Source organism: Sturnira hondurensis, unplaced genomic scaffold (genome assembly GCF_014824575.4).
Source record: "Sturnira hondurensis isolate 20B ecotype Veracruz unplaced genomic scaffold, ASM1482457v3 Scaffold0001221, whole genome shotgun sequence".
In the NCBI taxonomy this organism is placed as follows: Eukaryota; Metazoa; Chordata; class Mammalia; order Chiroptera; family Phyllostomidae; genus Sturnira; species Sturnira hondurensis.
In genome coordinates this window covers 360555-381880 of record NW_028073852.1, presented here as the reverse complement: position 1 = coordinate 381880, position 21326 = coordinate 360555, and the positions used below count along the sequence as shown (strand labels likewise).

General features: G+C 55.7%; 1 protein-coding gene across 1 annotated transcript; it reads right to left on the bottom strand.

Moving 5' to 3' along the window:
• Window positions 1-1160: 1160 nt before the first annotated feature.
• On the bottom strand, window positions 1161-21155 carry RAB40B (RAB40B, member RAS oncogene family). Its single transcript, XM_037063744.1, has 6 exons — window positions 20905-21155; window positions 5873-5933; window positions 4567-4627; window positions 3832-3909; window positions 2851-3073; window positions 1161-1517 (listed from the first exon to the last, which is right to left on the bottom strand). The coding sequence occupies exons 1-6, from the start codon at window positions 21065-21067 to the stop codon at window positions 1246-1248; spliced, it is 858 nt and encodes a 285-aa protein (XP_036919639.1). The 5' UTR covers window positions 21068-21155; the 3' UTR covers window positions 1161-1245.
• Between the last annotated feature and the right edge of the window lie 171 nt (window positions 21156-21326).

Here is a 21326-nt window from a genome sequence, read left to right as displayed (position 1 = left end):
GACCCTACAGGGTTCTTTCACTTGCCGTCACAGATAAGGACCTCTCTGTTGGGGGCGTGGCTGTCACCATGTGGGAGCGTGGGGGGGGGAGCTGCAGGGCGCCGGTCCGAGTTTTCCAGACCTTCGTCCTCAGCACAAGGCAGCCCTTTGACAAGGTGGGCTCCAGTGGCACCAGTCATGCGCTGTGTCCCATGGACCAGTGTGGGTCCCACTGCATTGCTCATGGCCCCCCCCCGTGGTGGGGGATCCACATGTGTGCCAGGCCGGCTGCGGTTATACGTGGGTTTTCGACTGCGCAGGAGGCCGGCACCCCTAACCCTGTGTTGCCCAAGGGTTAACCGTACTCCCCATTGTCTGCCTCCACATTTCTTCTCAGGAAAGGAACCTTTTCCAGTAGATGACACAGTTCGGGAATGAAGCCAGTCCCAGTGCTGCCGACTAGCACTCCCGTGGGGGCGCCGGGGACAGAAGAGGAAGGGGATGAAGGGAAGGGCTGTCAGACACGCAAAGTCAGAAGGAACCAGCCAGCGACTCCACCAGGAAACAGGCACACACTCCAGCGCCAAGCGGTGCCTCCTCCCGGAACGGGCTGCCTGGACAGCCGGCACCCCCCCCAACCCGTGGCCACCGACCTGGCTCGGTTTGCTGGAACCAGAGGTATCTTTGGCATTTTCTTTTCTTAGCTTCATAACTTGTGGGATATTTTATACAAAACAATGTAGATTTACAGAAAAATATGCATATAAATCACTTATTAATCCCAAAACGTAGTAAATAACATAGCAAAAAGCTTTATCAAACCCCTTTTTTTGTACAGTGCTGTGCGTGGGCAGCGTGTGTAGATTAGGGCTGGACGTTGAAAGGGGGGCCGTGAAAAGGCCCCCACTCCTGGCATCAACTCTGTTTCCCCTGGCATTGCTGTCAGAGTCCCCTGGCTTGGCCTTCAGCACACGTACATCACCATTCTCATGAAAGCAGTTATCTTAAGGGAAAAGTTGCACCGCAATCGTGGGATGGGTAACACTCAGAGCGCCGACGCTCCCATCGTAAACACACGACTAACACAACAGCTTCATGCACACCCACGTGGAAACGCCGGGGGCAAACCACGGGCCGGGCGTTCGCTGCCTAGAGCAGCGCGGTCACCGTGCTGGGTGGGCCGGCACCTCTCGGATCTGGGATGGCCTCCCAGCCCCGGTGCAGCCTCCCCTAGAGGGTCCGGCAGGCGCCTCTCCTGAGCCTTCCTTAGGAGACTTTGCAGCTGTTTCTGGTGCAGCGCTTGGGTGGGCTCTGGGGCGGCCGGGTGGTCTTGCCTCTGCGAAGGCCGTTCCTCTTGTGCACGGCGCCGGCGGTGACGGAGTAGGAGCGGCCATGCATCATCCTGGCGTTCAGGCCATTGGCCATGGAGAAGGACTTCAGGTGGCTTCTCAGGGCCATGGGGAGTGGGAGCTTGTCCACCAGGTGCACAGGCGTGCAGGACACCACCGCACGGCAGCACAAGTCCTGCAGGCTCAGCACTTGGGAGAGAAGAGAAAACAGGCTGAGCTTCTACCATCTCTGACAGCCACCGCAGGGCACCTGCCCGCCCACCTGCCCGCCCACCTTTCCTGGGGCTCTGGGGCGTGTGGGCCCGGGGAACCAGGGCTGCCACTCCCCACGCACCCATGAGCAGCCCCTGGGAGGGCTTGAGAGGTCTCATCGCATTAAACTCAGTTTACCCCCAAATCCGAGAGCCCACGCCCCTCCCCACCGGTCTCAGAGATGAGCAGACCTGGAGGGAGAGGGGTGTCGTGGGAAGTCACCTCAGGACTCACAGGATCGTGACTGGGGGTCAGAGACCACAGGCTACAGCTTCGAAGGAGGTCTCCGTCTCAACTGCACAGGTGACGACGATCACCGTGTCGTCAGCTTTGTGCAGGTGGGTTTGAGAATACGCGCGGAAGCAAATGCCGCCATTTCTATCTCAGCTATACCATTCACGGTGTGAGCCAGGTTCCCGCCCACACGAGGCGAGGGTTCCCAGGGGCCTGCTGAGGAGGGGGCAGAAACGGCAGCGCACCCCTCTGTGGTCACAACAACTTCCGACCCTTGAAGGACTCGCGGAAGAAACACGACCCGGGATTTGGCTCATTTTTTAATTCTTCAGAGAGTCGTTCTCAGCTGGGGGTGACTGTGAATCCCTGGACATCTGGCAGCATCTGGACACACTGTGGATTTCACTACCGAGAGCAGGGCCCCAGGGGTGGTGTTCAACACCCCGGGCACCGAGGACTGTCCTGCCCGGTGGGAGGGGGCCTGGGGAGGGGGCCTGACTTAGAAGAAGACTGTTGCTCAATCAGCATTGCGCTGCCAAGTCAATGAATATACATTTCATCATCTTTGTCTTTTAAAAGGAAAACGCCGACAAGTTACTCAGAGGGAAACAGCGGCATCTGAAGATAGGTCTCCACACTTCAACACTGAGGCATTTGGATATTATGTTCCAACTGCTGGCTACATTCTAGTAATAATATCCTGCGTATTTCTGTTTCTCCTGTTCCTCTCTCTGCAAACAGAGCGAGTGGAAAGGGAGTCATTCCTAAGGAGGTGAGCTCTCCCTGCAGCTGAGGGCATGGGGGTCTCTCGGCCACCAAGCACCTCATGTGTGCTGCCCTTGGACCCGTCTGTACAGGCTCAGGGTCCTGACTCCTCATGAATGCCAGCAGCCACCTGGCTGTGAACACCTTCCCTCTGCCGTGTGCGGATTTGGAAGCCTCTCCTGGACGCACGACCAAGCTGTGCGTGCGATTTCCCCGAAGGGAACACGGGAACTCCTTGCGAACGGATACCGCGGGGCCACCTGGAACCTACCCTTGCTCGGCCGCCAGAGCCGGTCCATCCCATGCCGCAGCAGCACGATCCTGGCCAGCTCCGTGAAGGACTCGGTGATGTTGAAGTTGCACAGAGGGCTGACCTCGAAGAAGGTCACGCCTAGGCGCTCCGCGTAGGCCTGGGCCTGCTCCGTGGGCACCTGCCGCTTGAAGGCCAGGTGCAGGCGGTTCCCCACCAGGATTTTAGGAACACCAGGAGCGTGCTGAAGGTCGAGAGAAAGGCAAGGAAGAGGGTCACTTGTGTGAGCTTTTGTCATCGGCACCGAGGGCGTGTAGGGAGGATGGCATGCCCCCAAACTCACACGGACCCAAAACTTCAGGATGTGTCCTTGTTTACAAGTAGGATCTTTATGGATGTAGCTGGGGGGAGCCACAGAGCAGCCACTGGTGTCCTCGCGAGAAGAGGACACAGAGAAGGAGTGACCACAGAGGCAGAGACAGCGACGTGTCTGCATTCTCAGGGCGCCGAGAGTGGTCGGCAGCCGCCGGCAGCCAGAGGAGACAGGAAGGACCCTCCTCCAGAACTTTGGGAGGGGGTGGCGGTCCTGCCGACGCCTTGATTTTGGACTTGGGGCCCAGACAATGTGAGAAAATAAATGTGTTGTTGACGCCGCCTGGTTTATGGTGATTTGTCCCAGCGGCCGTGGGAAACTGGCGCAGTGGGTTTGGTCCCAGCCACTCCACGCCCCCACTGGCTGTTGCGCTGGTCAGGGTGCCTGCAGCCAGCAGCCTGGTTGCCATCCGCCCACCCACCTGACCACGGCAGGGCAGACTGAAGCTCCAGACCACATCCAGGGGCCCTGACAGCCTGGCTGGGCGGTCCCCCGCACGCACCGGGGCCGATGCCGTGCTGACTGCAGCCCCGCCCTCCCTGTTGTTAAAGGCTCGTGCCCAGGCCCACCTGCCCTGGCCCAACACCCTCCAGCCCACGCTGAGGGGGCTCCCGTGCGCCGGGCCGCACCTCATCAATCTCCTTAATCCAGCGGGCGATGCCGTCGAAGGACCAGCGGTTCGCGATGTCGTAGACCAGGATCACGCCCTGGGGAGAGGCGCCAGGTGGCTGCACAGCACAGGCCAGCGCCGTTCTGGGCCCCTGCCCAGCAGCAGACTCACAGCTGAGACCGCACTTCTAACACAGACCTCCGTCCCCCGAGCGTGGCAGCCCCGTGGTTATTTCCATTATTTCATAAGCTCATGGATAAGCCCGCCCATGTCAAAGTGAGCGGGGGGCTAGAACGCAATACCCACGTCCACGAGCTGCTCCAGGGACACAGAGCCCGGGGGACGTCAGGGTCAGCAGCTCAGGAGGAGCAGAGCCCACCCACCTGGATGGGGTGTTTGGGTGCACACGCACAGACACACACAGGATCATGGGCCACCGTGGCCCATGCGCACATGCGCACACATGTGTGTGCCAACCCAGGCACATGGCTATACACAGGCATGAACACATGTGTGGACACACACAAACATGCATGTGTGCACACTCACACTTCACGAGTGCGGCACACAGAGACAGGCATGCATGCACGCACATGTGCGCACACAGCGCTGGAGCCAGCCAAGGCCATGAGCGTCCAGCCCTTCACAGCCCGCTATCAGACTCAGCTCAGTTCACGCACAGGGCTCAGCCACCTTTCCCCCGTCCACTCGAGAGCACCCGATGGCAGTGGGAGCTCCCGCTCAGGGGTGTTACCTGTGCGCCCCGCGAGTAGGAGCGGAATATGGTGCAGAACCTCCCCTGCCCGGACGTGTCCCTGGAAGGGAAAGGCGGTGGAGGCGGGTAAGACGTTGCTGCCTCTTCCTGGCAGCGGGGCTGATGAGCCCGGGACACTGTCTGTCAGCGGCCGTGCCACCGAACATCCGGACCCCAACGCAACGGCCACATGGTCCCCTGGGGGTGACCTGGACATCAGGATGTCTTTCTGGGCTCCTTCTCTTGTCTAAGTGTCATTGTGGAAGTTAAACTAGAAAAAAATGTGGTAGGTTTCAACACTGACACTCTGACACTTAAATAAATCTGACGTAAGTTTCTAACATTGTGTGGAATGTAAGATAGAGCCGTGTGGCAATGGACGTCAGTCCACATGGAGGGAGGGGTAGGCTGAAGGATTTGGCAGGGTCCCTCGACGTCCATAAACTCTGAGGAATCTCGGCGAGCCCCCACACACGGCCCTGCGCGCGTCCACACGATGGACTGACTCAGGGGCGCCGGGCTCCGGAGAGGCAGAGCGGAGCTCCAAGAAGCAGAAATCCAGACAAGGAGCAGTGGCGCTCAGTGCTCTCGGGACCAGTGGACGCCCTGGCCGGCTTTCTTCTCAGGGCAGCATGGACACAGATCTGTGTGTGCAATTAACACACCCATTTCCACGGGAGACTCCTCAGGACAGGAAGTGCCCTGTGTGCCAGGCGTGTCCTTGCATATGACAGCATACATGAGGACGCATGTGCTGTTTTCTCCCCCTCCCTTGTGGGTGACCTGTTCCCCTCCAAGACTCAGGAGAGCAGGACCTGGGACTCGGAGGAGCCTGAGCAGAACCTCACGAGCTCAGGCCTTGCCCACAGGTGGAAGCTGCTAGAAGGCCGTGGGCAAGGAGCGCAACCGTGGAGACGCATGAACAGCTTTGCCCTGGGGCCTGTGGGGCTGCCGTGAAAGGGGAGTGCTGTCCTGCCAGCCCGGATGTCTCTGCACAACTGACCTGGCCCCCCGTGCCAGACCTGCTCTCTGCGCCGCTGGGGGTGCATCCCACGTGGGTACCCAGGAGGACCCCAAGATCTGGCTGAAGCCACTGGGGCCGTGGAGGCATTTACCAAGATGGACTGCCCAGATGAGACACAGAGTTGGATGCCGAGAGCCCGGTCTGGATGGGTTCTGGGCCAGGGCCAAAGCCCGACCACAGGACAGCCCGCCCCTTCAGGCCAGGCCAGGAGGGAGAGAGGACCTTCCGCAGGCCGGGCTCCGAGGTTGGGCGGCTCAGGGCTGGGGCGGGGCCCTGACTCACCAAAGCTGCAGCTTCACCCGCCGCCCGTCCAGCAGGATGGTGGTGGTCTTGTAGTCGATGCCTGTGGGAGGGGGGGCTTCAATGCAGCCGGGCAGCAGAGTGAGTGTCCCCCACCCTGCAGACACACAGTTTACCAGGTGAGGAGGGGGTGAGGCTGGACCCTGAAGGAGGGGCTCCCCAGGTTGCTCGCCCCCCCAGCTCACTGGTCCCCACCCTCCTGTCCTCTGTTATCAGCAGAGGCCTCCAGGCCAGCGTCTGGCCCCTGACGGGCCCTGCCTGATGGGTCCAGCAGGAGCCGGCGGCTCAGACTTGCCTTCAGCCCCACGGACTGTTCTGCAGCCTGCAGGCAGCCCCGCCTCGGGCCTCTTGTCACTGCTGACCCTCCTCCGCCCTCCTCCGCCCTCTGGGGGACTGCGCCCCTGGGAGGGGCTGAGACAGGGCGACGGCTCCCCACAAAGTGTCACACTGAGCGCAGGAAGTGAAATAGGTGGAACGGGAGATCTGATGGGAACGTCCTGTCAACTGTGCGAGACAGACGTGGGTGTGCCTGTGTTTGCACACGCACAGATGCCTGAGGACCAGACCCAAGCCAGCACTAGAAACCTCTGGGGTGCGGGGTTTGGGTAGGTTTTGTTTTATTTTTTAATAGCCTTTCTCTATTTTCAAGTTTTCCTCAGTGAGCATGGATTTCTTCTAGATCAGGGAAAAAGCAATAATCATTCTTTTGAAGGAGAAATACTTCTCCCCATTCGACCAGAAACCAATGTCTGCCTCCGAGAACCCTGTCCCGTGTTCCAGGGTGGGTCGAGGCCCGTGGGGGTAACCGGCACTCGGTAACCGGAGGGCAGGGAAGCCCCACGGGGAGTCAGTGTTCCCACAGATGCTGGCCCAAAGCCGGAAAGGGGAGCCCTTCCCCAAACAGACATAACACCTGCCCGGACCCCAAGTTCCCAGCCACGAACGAGGCTCCGTGTGCTGGAATTGCTTTCCCCGACAGACTTAGCCGAGTGTGGCCCTCAGAGCGCTTTGTCCCCGAGGAGCCGGGCCTGGAAGACACTCTGGGCCGTGCCCCGACTTTGAATGCTTGCACGAGTGTGGCTGAATTGGGAATTGTAAACCTGGAGAGCAAGTGCTGGTGGAGGCAGACAGGAGGGAAAGAGAGAGGCCCCTGCACGGGGAGGGGCCTGGGGGGGCAAAAGGCTGCTCCCGTATTCGGCAAGGAAGACAGTGTTGCTTCCAAGTGCTTGCCGCCTGTTCCCTGGAAAAGTCTAGAAAGTTAGACTACCCCCCCTAAAAAAGCCACAAGAAAAAGTGTCACATTCAGGAAGCCTGCTGTCTTGAAGGCGGGTTGAGGGCGAAACAGTGAGCCTGGTGGGGCAACAGCAGATTTCGCCTCACGTTCTAGGGCTCGTCGCCCGGCTGTTTAGGGCATAGATTCTGCAGGAAGTTTAGGCCAGTTCAGGCTTTTGCAGGGCCTGAAGTTGAGGCTTCCGCCCTGCGAAATGGCTCCTTGGAGCCGCTGGCCACCGAGACCTCCCCTCCCCTTTAAGATCCCACTGCACTCACTTCAAGCGCCAACGGCCCTTTCCCCAGTGGTCGGCCGGCCTGGGTGTGGGTGGCAGGGGACACACGCGCACACAGTCAGTAGAATGTGTGGCCGCAAATAACGCACGAACACAATGCATCCATACACACAGCTAATACGTGGAACGTTAACTCTCCAGGTAGTCAATTACGTTGGAAGTTGCTAGAAGACACCGTATTTTCGGACGATAAGATGCCCTCTTTTAGTATATTTTTTGCTTCAAAAATCTTTTTCCTATTTTCCTCCTCTAAAACTTAGGTGCAGCTTATGGTGCGGACCCCAGACGCACCCAGGTTTTAGAGGAGGACAATGGGGCGGGGGGATTTTGAAGCAAAAAGTGTGGTAAAAGAGGGTGTGTCTTATAGTCTGAAAAAATCACGGTAGATATTCTAACAACTTCAAAGTTATTTTGGGAAACATTTAGCTTTTTCTCCATTTCCATGAAGCAACAAAGACACTTAGGACTCTGGTTTTGAATCTGGGGGTGACGGGCCTGTTCGCAGTCAGTGAGAGGGGCCCCCCTCAGTGCTGCTGAGGCTCCAGTTCTGTTCTGTGCTGGGTGGGCTTCCCTGATTCAGAAAGTGCCCTCGGGAACTTATTACGGTTTAGCTCCGAACAGTTCTTTAAAATTTCTCCTAATGGTCTTTTGCAGTACCCTGTGAGTTTTTAAGACTACATTTCATTTTTCTTTTTGTCAAAGTCGTGGACATGCACGGCCCCCAATGTCCCATCGTGCCGAGGCTGGGTGTGGAGAGCGGCAGCTGCCCCTGTGGTTCCCCAGCTCAGGCTTCGCTGGGCGGTTCTGCTGCCTGTATCGGCAGAGCGTGCGCCCCACGCCTGCCCCCGTGTCCTGGCTGCTCAGTGTTCGGCCTCGGGCGGCCTCCCGTGAAGGGGAAGATGTCATTCTGCCTCGCCGACACACCGCCGGCCCCCCTCTCTGTGTCTGTCTCTCTCCCTCTTTCATGCACAGAGTGTAACTCTGTTGCAATGTGGCTACGTCCATGTTCAACCTCCCTTTGACCGAGTAAACTATCCACAGCGAGTCCCGCGCGGACTGTGTTCGTTCTTCCTTCACCGGGAACCTTTTGCTCTGGCACCTGCTCATCTGCTCGGTTTCCTCTGCAGGTACCGCCAGTTCGCCCTGCCATCGCCCCGTTATCCAAGTCTCCTCTCGGCACCTCCAGCATCTGTGGGCTCCTGTGCAGAGCGTCCGCCTGCTTCCCTCTGCTCCGGAGCTTGGTGCCCTGGGCCCTCCCCTCCTGTTTCACCTGCACCCCAGCTCTCCCCCTCTTGATTGATTCCTCCTTTTGTCTCTCTAGAAGGGTGAATGGGAGAGAGTGTTTGGGACTTTGCATGTCTGATTGTCTTCCATCTGCCCTCACTCTTCACTGAGTTCGGATGGGCACAGAACCGAGGCAGAAAATAGCTTTCCTTCAGAACCGAAAGCAGTCTCGTCAAGGTCTGCCTTGTTCCCGCTGAGAAGTCAGATCTCAAACTGATTTTCCCTTTTAAAGATGGCTTTTTAAACAGTGATGTTATTTATTTACTTTTAGAGAGGGGGGAGGGAGGGAGAAAGAGAGGGAGAGATGCACCGACTGGTTCCCTCTCACACCCCCCAGCTGGTGGACCTGGCGCGAAACTCAGGTCTGTGCCCTGGTCGGGAATCGAACTGGCGATCTTCCGGTTCAGAGGCGGGTGCTCAGTCCCCAGAGTCACACCACACCAGCCGGGACTCAAACTGATGCTGGATCCTTTGAACACAAGCTGGCTTTTCCTCTTGGAAGGCACAGACAGAGCGGGTTTGGGGCGAAAGAACAATGCAGAGAGAGCCCCCGCTGTCAGGCACCTGTGCCTCAGCGTGCCCGACAGCAGACCTGCTCCCGGCCGGCGGGCTCCAGGCGGCAGCGAGCGCCTCTGTGCTGTGCCCTTCGGACTGGCCTTCTGTCTGCACCGAACACGCCCCGTCTGACAGGAACCCCCGGGGAACACGGTGGCTGCAGGACGGGACGGAGGGCCTGATGCATCAGTGCTGCAGAAGATGCACTCACGCGTCTTCCCAGAGCCAGGCACAATGGCCTCCACATTTCAGAGCCTCACCGGCCGCGAGCAAGCATTTAAACGATGATCCGACCGGCAATAATGACTTAATCATTAACCGTCATCACTCAGAGCGAACCCGGTGACTCCTGAAGGGGGTCATTCCCTAGAACCACCGTGTGAGGGCCTGCCCTTCAGCGGATGCCTCTGGCCCAGGGACCGAGGGGCACTTTCCAGGAGCCGCGTGGGGTGTGGACTGACGGGGGCCTGGTGGTGGCCACTGCGTCAGCTGCCTTTAGGGCTGTGACTGGAGGCCTTTTTCCACGCCCTTCTGGTCAGCTCTGTGGCCCAGGCCCAGAGACCTGGATTTCTGCACCTGAGAATTTGGGACCAACCCGGCAGGGCAGGCGGGAGAGCGGGAGGGTGAAGCGTGAAGAGACACTGCCCCCCACTGGACGCGCAGGTCGTTCTCACCAGGTGGGAGTGGTGGGGCCAGAGATGCACTGAACTGGCTGGGGTCGCCCACAGGCCCCCCAGGACTGGGAAGGCACCACCAGGAGAAGCTCTGTGTGCCCGGGATCCAATCCCAGTGCTGACGACCAGCCGCTGCCTCAGGCTCCCTGTGCCTCAGTTTCCCCTGCCGCCTGGCAGAACACACTTGCCTCAAACACTCGGCCTTGTCCCCCCCCCCCCCACCAGCAGCCTCAGCTCAGCCTGAACCCCACCCTACCCCTGACCTCTGGGCCCCAGGAGACGGACCCTCGGCACCTGCCGCTGGAAAACTCCCTAGTCGTTCCCTTCGTGTTCAGGTTCGAAGTCGCACTGTGAGAAGAATCTCTTTTTTCTCGTAAAAGAGAATCTCTTTTATTCTCCGCCATATTTTCTTCTGTTTATTATTTCCTCTTCTGACTCACGTGTTCCATTTCGGTTCATGAGCAACTAACCTGTTTGACAGCAGCAAGGTCAGTGTCAGGGACATTCACATTCCCGGCCCTCAGCTCATGCCCCAAGAGCTCTGTCCACCAGAAATAAAGTAAAAACATTCAGGACTTCCAGAACAAGACCTGTCGCACGTCTGAGTCAGAATAGAAGACGAGAAGAGATATTATTTAGCCTTCTTTAAAAAAAAGTGCTGAGCCAGTCTCTACACTTTTAGCTCCGCAAGAAGAATAAATAATTTAGTCTTCTATTTCAAGTCCCCCACCACCTGCTTGATTCTATTTCAGTGAGGCAGCAGGCATCTCGCACTCCGTCACCTACGAGGATTTGCTTACGGTGTAAATACTGGTTAAACGCCATTGACACACATACTCCTCTTTGAGAACCTGACTTTTGGGAAATGTGTCTTCTGTTGAATTAAAATATCAGATGGAAGCCTGGCAGTGCCCAGGGGCGGGGCGAGGAGAATGTTCTGGGACCAGACTGGGCCTTTCGACAAGACTGTGGAGGTACTGCCTGCCACTGCACTGCTCACCCGCACCCCACTGCAGACAGCCGGTGGACAGCTGGGGTCCCGGCCTCGCTGCCGGGAAAGCACCTCCACACTCCGCCACGCCACAGGGGTGGCCCCTGCGACCTGCATGTGTGCACTTCTTGGTGTGATCAGCACCCTCTGCCCGGTGCAGGCACGGGCTGCCCGGTGCACCGTGGGCCTGGGGACTCTGCCTCCACTTCTCTGCTGTGCCCACTTGGTTGTCAGTCCATCCGCCTGCTGGACTGACAGCAGAACTGGGTCTTTTTCAGCCGCCTCTCCGAGCCTGGTGCTCCCGGGCACCTGTCTCCGGGCAGCGCCCGCCCCGGCTGACGCTTCGCTGACTCCTCACCTCTCTGGAGCAGAAGCTCAGACGATGGGATGTGTCAGGGGATGAAAGGAACCACAGCGAGGCTCTCATCACTCATCACAGTCACATTTGTCCCAGAGCCCCACTGCAAACTGGGTCGCCTGTCAGAGTTCCAGGAGGCAGTTCAGGACCAACGGCCTGGAGCTCTGGCGTCACCTGGCCTCGCACCATCTCCTCCCTTCGCCTGCACGACACCAGGGACCCTATTTTATCTGAAGTAAGTGTGGTCTCAGGACACTGGACATCCGAGAGGGCACGGCATGCTGCATGGGAGGCCAGACTGGGACACCACCCCCACCCTATCCTCCAAGGACAGAGTGACAGAGCCATGCAGCCAGGGTGTCGGCCGCTGCTGCCCGGGGACAGCCGTCCACGAAGGGCCAGGAGCGCCTGTGTCGCTGGGGTTGTCCCCGTCCTGACTGCGGTGGTGGTTACCCCAGCCTGGGTCAGTCTCAGAAAGGGCTGGGTTTCCCTGCGTGAACTACGCGTCATCACATCCAACTAAAAAGAAGGAGGAAAAGACACTGGGAAAGACAACCCACACAGCAGTTCCTAGCCCCTCCCTGCCCATGCCCTGCACTCAGGTTGGCCCTGGGTTAGGGACTGCAGGGGTCAGAGGTCAGACTAGAGGGCCACTCCCGTTGCAGAGAGGAAACCCCTCAGGACGGACAGAGAGGAGAGATCAGCTGTTAGAGAGAAAATCTGACACTAATGCAATTTTATTATTTTCTGTTACATAGAACCATTTATGACTTAATTTTAAAGCCCTAGCCAAGTAGCAAAGCTGGTCAGAGCGTCGTTCTGATGCACCAAGGTCAGGACACAAACAAGAACCGACCGACAAATGCATGAAGAAGTAGAACAACAAGTCGACGTTTCTCTCTCTCTCTCTCTTGCTCTCGCTCTCTCCCCTCTTCCTTCCTCCTCTCCAAAATCAGTAAACATGCACTTGGGTGAGGATAGAACAAGAGCAACCCCAACACACCTGTGTTCACACGTGGTACCGTGGGGGGCAGAGGGCATCACACTGCAGAGCAGAGGGTGAGGCGCGATGCGGCTCTGGGCCGACTGGATGAAGAGCCCTGCCTGAAGTCTCCAGTGGTTGTCAGGGAAACTGTCACACTGGCAAGCGCACTGCCCCGCCTGCAGCGTTGGATGGAGCGGCAGTGTCTCCTGGGGGGGTGTTTGTCAAAGGAAGAAGAAAACCCTGACCCTGGGGTCACTTTCAGGAAAGGTGTTTCGATGCTGCTCCCAGTGGGAAGAAAAGCCACCTGCCCGAGCCTTTTCCGGAGCGATGGGCCACAGCGGGTGTGATCAAGAGTGGGGCCCACAGCCAGCCGCCACGTCCCACTCGGCTCTTACACACACACTGTGTGATCTTGAGGGAGTTGCTCACCCTCTCTGGGCCTATTAACGTAACCTGTCTCATGAGATGATTCTCCTGCGCCCTCAGCAAGTGGAAGGTACTATTATTAGCTCTTAGCAAAAATGAAACTGAGAAAGAAAGGTGGGATTTTTCCGGCTGGGAAAGGAAGTTGGAGAAAGAGCCAGAAGAAAGTAGTGAGAGAAAACAGTCTCCTGCTGGGGAAAACAACTGGGAGGCGAGACGTGGTAGCACTGAGTGTCAGTTTAATCTATTCCCCTCTCCCATCCTCAAAGAAATGAGCCGTGTGGAAAGAGGATGAGCAGACAGGCGGCCCCGCTGTGGCCCTGACTCTGAGGGGAGACAGAGTGAGGCTCCGGGGCCAGTGGGGACCCGGACAGGACCAGAAGTGTGAGGTGTCAGGGTGGGAATGGAAGGCCTGCCCCCTCCACCGGCAGGGCAGTGGGCCCCTCAGGACAGGCCCAGAACCCAGGCTCTCGCCCTCTGGCCCTCTGGCTGTGGGTGCGGGTGCCGGATGGAGAAGCCGGGCCTCAGCGGACGGTGTGTGAGCAGAGAGCAGTCAGGCGGAGCTCGAGCAAGACGCGGGGACAGCACAGCTGCACAGTGTGCCGGGCCGCCCCACCCGCTGAGGAGAACACGCATCGTGGTTTCTGCACAGGGTGGGGAAGGCAGCGGGCCGACGGCCAGAGCCAGACTAGGGCAGGGTGGTGGCCGGGCCGTGACCGATGCGAGAGTGCAGTGCAGGGAAAGGGGGCCTCCCGGACTGGACGTCCAGTTGGAAAAGAATGTGTCCTGACCGCAGCCTCAGATGTCATCCCAGCTAGAAGGCAGCCACCAGCACCAAAGGTAGAACTAGGGCTTTTCGAGGGTTCCTTCATCGTCTCCATGGTCCAAGAGCCGCCAAGACCCCGTCTCAGGACCCCTGTCCGAACCAGGAAACGGTGGTCATTTGGATAACGTTGACATTAGGGGCTCATGGTCACCCCAAAATATTATTACAGGAGTAAAAAGGCAACACAGGTGGGAGTAGGTATCCACAATACATAATTCTGACAAAGGACTCACAGCCAGAATACATTTTTAAAACACTCCCACTAACCACTGAAAAAATTTCAACCTAATGGGAACAATGGGCAAAAGACTTTAACATTTTACCAAAGAGGAAATCCAGATACACGTATGAAAAGCCGTGCAGCCTCATTAGTCATCAGAGAACTGCAGATTCAACTACACACTTTCCCAAGCGGTCGGAACGCAGAGGAAACGGGGCACGTCAAGCGTCCGTGGGGAAGTGCGCAGCCCGCAGCCAGACGCCGCCGCCGGGGAAGGTGGAGCTGCCAGGTGCCTGGGAGGACCTACTGACGACGGACACAGGCACACGTAGGCGCATTGAACGCTCCGCCATTCGAGGTTCAGGCCCGTTCTGAGGGCGCGCCCCATGGACACCCAAAGGCGTGTAGCAGGAATGTCCACAGCAGAGCCTGGGCGCCACCGGACAGCCCGGCCCGAGCGGGATGGGTGAGTAGACCGTGGTAGATGCCCACGGGCAGATCACACTCCGTGAGACGAAGGGGGCTGTCACACGTGCTGGGGTCAGAGGGGCGGCCACCGAAGAGCCCACGCGGTACAATTCCGCTCCCACACAGAACACACAGAGCATGCGCAGCCAGGCCCACCGTTCTGCTGAGGGGCTCCTGGGGGCCTGGGAGAGCGCGGGGCTCCGGTGTTCTGCTTCCTAATCCGGGTGCTGGTTGCACGTGTGTGTGAGAGCTCACTGAGCTGTGCGGTGACCACTTGCACACTTCTCTGCATGTGCCTCACACTGCCACAGAACGCTGTGAAGGAAGGGAAGGCGGCAGAGAACCCATCTCAGAAGGAAACTCCAGCAAGGAACAGAAGGAAGTTCATCCCAATTACTTGTGCAATAGAACTGCAGTTTGTTTTGCCCCTTTAAAGTATATTTTATTGATTATGCTATTACCGATGTCCCAGTGTTTTCCTCCCCTTTATCTCCCTCCTCCCTGTGCCGGCCCCCACACCCTCGAGCGCTCCCCGGCCCAAGTTCACGTCCATGGGCCGCACACATGTTCTCTGGCTCCTCTGTGTCCTGTCCCTCACCTCTCCCTGTCCATTTTGGACCTGCCTGTTCTGCTTCCTATTCCCTGTACCGTCCTCCTGCATTGTCCCCTTCTCTCTCCCAACTGAAAATCCTCCCTGTGATCTCCATTTCTGTGATTCTGTTCCTGTTCTAGTTGTTCGCTTAGTTTTTGTTTTTTCAGGTGTGATTGTGGATAGTTGTGAGTTTGATATCATTTTACCATTCATGGTTTTTATCGTCTTCTTTTTCTTAGAGAAGTCCCTTTAACATTTCATATAATAAGGGCTCGGTGATGGCGAACTCCTGTAACCTGAACTTATCTGGGAAGCATTGTATCTGCCCTTCCATTCTAAATGAAAGCTTTGCTGGATGGAGTCATCTTGGATGTAGGTACTTGCCTTTCATGACTTCAAATACTTCTTTCCAGCCCCTTCTTGCCTGCAAGTTTCCTTCTGAGAAATCAGCTGATAGTCTTATGGGAACTCCTTTGTAGGTAACTACTGTCTCCTTTTCTCTTGCTGCTTTTAAGATTCTCTCTGTATCTTTAATCTTGGCTAATTCAATTATGATGTGCCTTGGTGTGTACTTCCTTAGGTCCAATTTCTTTGGGACTCTCTGAGCTTCCTGGATTTCCTGGAAATCTATTTCCTTCACCATATCGGGGAAATTTTCCTTCATTATTTGTTCGAGTAAGTCTTCAATTTCTTGCTCTTTTTCTTCCTATGATCTGGATGTTGGAACTTTTAAAGTTGTCCCGCAGGTTCCTAAGCCTCTCCTCATTTTTTTTTTTTTTTTGCATTCTTGTTTCTTCATTCTCTTCTGGCTGGATGCTTATTTTTTCCTCTTGCTGCAAACCATTGATTTGAGTGCTGGTTTCCTTCCCACTACTGTTGGTTCTCTGTATGTTTTCCTTCATTTCACTTTGTATAACCTTCATTTCTTCCTTCATCTTGCAACGGAGCTCAACCAATTCTGTGAGCATCCTGATTACCCGTGTTTGGAACTCTGCATTTGATTGGTTGCCTATCTCCTCGTCACTTCGCCCTTCTTCTGGATCTTTGATCTGTTCTTTCAGCTGAGCCCTCCTGCTCCGTCTCTGAGCATCTGTTCCACGTAGGGGGCTGAGCCTTCGGTGTGCACGGGGGCAGGCAACGGTCTTTGCTGCGTCGTGGTGCTGTCCGCCGGGGAGGGATCTGAGAGGGAACAGTGCCACCTGCTCTGTTCTCCTCCCACATTCCTCCACTCCCCTCGCTTCCCATAAGCAGTGTGTGCCCATTAGGGGCTAGTTCGCAGGCAGGTGTGTTGGTGCTCAGTTTGGGACTCGATGGGTCTCTCCAACACACTCTCCTGCGAGGCTGGGAGTGTCTCCCGTGGCCACAATCCCCACAGGTTTTTCCTCTAACTGGTTTCGAGTCTTAAGTTTCTGGTGCGGAAGCCCTGGGTTTCCCATCCTGCTTTCCCCCAGGCTTGTCTGCGTGGATGTGGGATGGTGTGTGCGGTCCTCCAGCCCGCCTTGCAGCATCCTCTCCACCCCTCCTACCAAATGCTTCTTCAATTCCTTGGTTGTTGGACTTCCGCGCAAATGTTTTTCTGGCAGTTCTGGTTGTCCTTTGTTTTTAAATTGGTTGTTTTCCTTCTTCTGGTTGTGCAAAGAAGTGTTTCTGCCTATGCCTCCATCTTGGTCCCCTCTCACAACTACTTAATAAAAACGTCAAATTAGTAAAGTAAGTGTTCAAAGAAGAGTTTTTATTGAAATATTTAAGAGATTTTTTCATTGAAAAAAAGTAAAATTGTAAAAGTCAGGAAGAAATTGGAGTCCAAAGCAACATTATTGCTGAACTAACATAATGTATTAGAACCAGAGACATCTCACTAAAATCAAAATTACCAAGAAATAGGAAAGTTTTGAGATAATCACAGAAATGAAGAGGAGAAAGACAAACAGACCAAAGCAGCAACTGGAGAGAAGTGAATGGACATGGAAGGCAAACAAAAACGACCCAACACAAGAGTAACTGGTGCAGCAGGTACAATAATGCCCCCCATCCTCCGGAGATACCCAAGTCCTGATCCCCAGGCTTTGTGAACACATTAGCTTACATGGCAAAGGGGCATGAAGGTTGCAGAGAGAATACACGGTTTGCTAATTAGCTGACCTTATAGTAGGGAGATACCCCGGGTTGTCAAAGTGGGCCCCACGTCACCACGAGGGTTTGTAAAAGACAGGACAGAAGCAGAGTCGGTGCCACAGTGACGAGAAGTGAGAAGGACTCCCCAGGCCACTGCTGGGCAGCAAAGGCCACGAGCCATGACGGATTCCAGCAACTAGAAAGGGAAAGGAAACAGACCCCCCAGCACCTCCGAAGGAACTCAGCCCTGCCCACGCGGCAGTGATTTTAGCTCTGTGAGGCTGCATTGATCTCTGAGCCCCAGATTGTAAGATAATAAAGTTACGCTGTTTTTAGCCACCAAGTTTGTGGCAAGTTACCCAGCAGCAAGAGGAAACTAATGTAACGGGTGTCCTTGAAGTAGAAACACCAACAAATGTAACAGCAGGACATTCAAACAAATTTTCCCGGGCCATAGCCTTTGTGGCTCCAGTGGTTGGAGTGTCATCCTGTAATCAAAAATGTGCAGCTTTGATCCCTGTCTGGGTGTGTGTGATTCCTGGTCTGGGAGGCAACCAACTGATGCTTCTCTCTCACACAGATGTTTCTCCCTCCCTTCCATTCTCCAAAAAAACAGTGGAAAATGTCCTTGGGTGAGGATTAAAAAATTATAATAAATTTCTCTGAAACTAAAAAAGGATTCTGTGAATTCAGATAGGGCAGAGCATACGAGAGGTTCAATGCCAACCATTCAGCTCTGAAATGTGATCTGGTTAAACTGATGGAGTATGAAGCAAAAAGAAAGAATTCTTCCCAAATGCAGAAGAAAAGGCAAATCACCTACATGGGGGAAAAACTCGCCGATCTCAGCCTTCATCACAGCACATCCAGTTGTAGTGCGGGGCAATAGCTACAAAGTGTTGAGGGAAAAAAATACATATAACCTAAGAATAGCATACCCAACCAAGATACCGTTCAAAGAGAAAGACAATGGGCTAGATGTTCTCAAACACGAAAGTGTTCAGGAAATAGGAGCCCATCCTGAAAAATGGTGGAAAATGAAGTCTAGCTAATTAGAGGGACAGCAGGATAAAGAACTGACTGCCACAGCATGGCGAACAGGACCAGTGGTGAGCCCCGAGTCCTGAAATGGCGAGCAGTTACGGCCGTGGCAGCTACACCACCAGTGGGTGACACAAGCCTGGGAAGTGTGAGAACAACAGCCCAGGCTATGAAACTCGGGTGGAGGAGAACAGAGATGGAAGCTGCCAATGCCCTGGCCTTTCAACAGCAGAAGCACCCACAGTGTCAACGTGAAACACGTCTTAAAAAACCAAGATTCCAACTTCTTACAATTTTTCATAATCTCTTATTTATGTTATTGAAATTAGAGAGAGAGAGAGAGAGAAACATTGATTTTTTTTTGCCCCACTTACTTATGCATTTATTGATTGATTCTTGCATGTGCCCTGACCAGGGATTGAACCTGCAACCCTGGTGTATCAGGAGAGTGCAGTAACCAACTGAGCCAAACAGCTAGAGCCCGTAAGTTCACTCCTTAACCCTAGAAAAGTCTTTCAGTAAATCAAAGACCCACGAGGGGCACATCTATGACATCAGTTTTTTTCTGCAGCATCTCAAGCCAAGTTGACAATGAAAACTTTTGTGGAAAGTGTCTTTTAGTCTAAATCCTCCCTCTGTGCCAAGGAAAAAAACTTTAGAAGAAAACATTTACTCTAGAAAAAGACATTGCTTTGGGAAACCCTGGGTTTGTTACCCAACAAAAAGGAAGTGATGCAACAGACCCTTAGCCAAGTGCTGGTGCAAACTGAGCAGGAGTTTTACAGAGGTTCCGTCCCCTTCACTCACCCACCGTGGCTCGCAGAGCATTCCGCAGCTTGTTCTCCCCAAACCCGCGCAGTTTGAAGAGCACTGCGCTTTGCCTGTTGAATGTTTCATTTCTTCTCCTCCACTGTGGCTCTCCCTGTCGCCTCGGCCCTGAGGACCCAGCTGTGCAGCCAACAGCCTCTGCCTTCCTGCAGCTCAAACTCCAGGGCTGCTCTGTCGGGAACTCTGCCCCGCTCTGTGCTGTCGCTAACCAGATGCTACTGTTGAGCCCGGGCGATGTGACTAATGCAAGACTGCTTTTTAAAACTTTCACCGAATTTATTGTGGTGCCATTGGTTAACAAAGGCACATGGGTTTGAAGTGTACTATTCTATGACATCATCTGCACGCTGCATGGTGCATTCGCCGCCCAAAGTAAAGTCTCTTCCTGTCACCATTTATCCCCTCTTTGCCCCCTTTCACCTCCCCCCACCCTCTTCCCCTCTGCCCATCACCATAAAATTGTCTGTGTCTGTGTGTTTTTTTCCCCTTATTCCCTTTACCATTTTTACTCAGTTCCCAGCCTCTCCCCTCTGACAGCTGGCAGTCTGTTACATGTATTTATAATTCTGTCTCTATTTTGTTTGTTACTCTATTTTGTTCGTTAGATTCCACATATAAGTGAAATTACATGGTGTTTGTCTTTCTCTGACTGGCTTATTTTTCTTAGCACACTCTCCAGGTCCATCTGCGCTGGGGCAGAGGGCAAGATTCCCCTTTTCGCCGCTGAGCACGGTCTCATTGTGCACATGCGCCAAGGCTGTCTCACCCACCCGTCTGCTGACAAGCATTCGGGCTGCTTCCAGATCTTGGTGATGGTAAATAACGCTGCACTGAACATGGGGTGCATATATTCTTTTGCACTAGTGTTTCGGGATTCTTCAGATATGTTCTTAGTAGTGGAATCGCTGGGCAGTGAGGGCTAATGCAAACGTTTAACTGTACCACTCTAACTACTTTGAATTTTAAAAGAGGCCCAAACTGGTATGGCTCAGTTGGTTGGGCATCGTCCTGTAAACTGAAAGGTTGCAGATTGGATTCCCCACCTGGGCACATGCCTGGGATGCGGGCTCAGTCCCCTGACAGGGCACGTAGGAGGGGCAACCAATCCATGTTTGTCTCTCACATCGATGTTTCTCTCTTTCCCTTCCTCCCTTTCTTCCCTTCTCTTTAATATCAATAAGTCGATGGATAAAATGTTTTAAAAATTTGGAAAGCCTTGCGTGGCTGATAGCATCATCTCGGACGATGCCATTCTAGCATCTGTCAGAATCCACATGAGATCACCAGGTGGCCTCTTCTCCCCCTCCTGGCCCAAGTCCATGCCCAAGGCGCTTCCCTCTCCTCTCCTTCTTTCCCTTGTAACGTCCACCCCCTCTTGGGGCTGCGACTGTCAAACCTCACACCTTGGGGTTCTCCCCTTGCCCCTCCAGCTTTGGGTGCTCCAGCCTCCCTTCCACCTGGAACCCACTCTCCTGCATTTCCTCAAGCTCAGGCCACACTCTGGGGGGTCCTTTGGTTCCTTGCCCTGCCAGGCCTATCCACCTGGGCAAGGACACCAGGAACCCCTGAAAAGTCTCCAGATTAGGCCTCTTTCATCTTCTCTCCCTCCTCTTCCAAGCGACCCACGCGCAGAGCCGCCACCTGGGAGCCTGTGCTCGGATCCCACGCTTGGAGCCACTCCCGCCGTCTCTCCGCACCCCACGCATTCTTTCCAAACGCATCGCGCGCACGTGGGCCTCCCTGTAGGGCCCCATCCCTAACCTCTGGCTGAGTTGTCCCCCTGCTCACCTCCTCTAAGTCATCCCCAGGTCGGGAGGACCCGGCGACCTGGCCAGCCGCTCACTCCCTCCGACATGCAAAGCGTTGCGAAGGGATGGAAGACGTGCCCCTGCGTCGTCCCCAAGCCACCCCCCCCTCCACTAGCTGTCTGCGACCCCAATGCGTGGAACAGGAGTGCAACCGGAGCCACCCTAGTAGTGTGGGCCTGATCGAGTCAGAGACCAGCCGGCCTTGTGTCCCACACTCCCGGCACCCAGCTGCGCTCCTCCTCCCGGGCCCCAGCCCGGCTCCTCCCCGGCCCCGCGCTCACCCGCCGGGTGGCCGTACGGGGACTCGGCCGCGCCGTCCTGCAGACTCGCCAGGATCTCGCCCTTGCCCACGTCGCTGTCGCCCACCAGCAGGAATTTGAGCAGAAAGTCGTAGGCGCGGACGGGACTGCCCAGGACACTCATGGTGCCGGCGCCGGCGCCCATGCCCGGCCCGCGGGACGGCGTAGAGGCGGCGGCCGGGCACCCAGGCGCCGCACAAACCCGCAGTCCGAGGAAAGCGGCAGCTCGGTGCCCCCGCCACCTGACAGCATGCAGCCCCGCCCCACCGCGCCATTGGCTGGCCGCAGTTGCTAAGGCGGCTGCGCACTTTCATTGGCTATCTTGCCTGTCTATCTTGCTGTCGTCTCCGCCTCCAGAGAGACGCCCACCCCCGCCGTAGCCTGTGCTGTATGGGAGGCGGGGC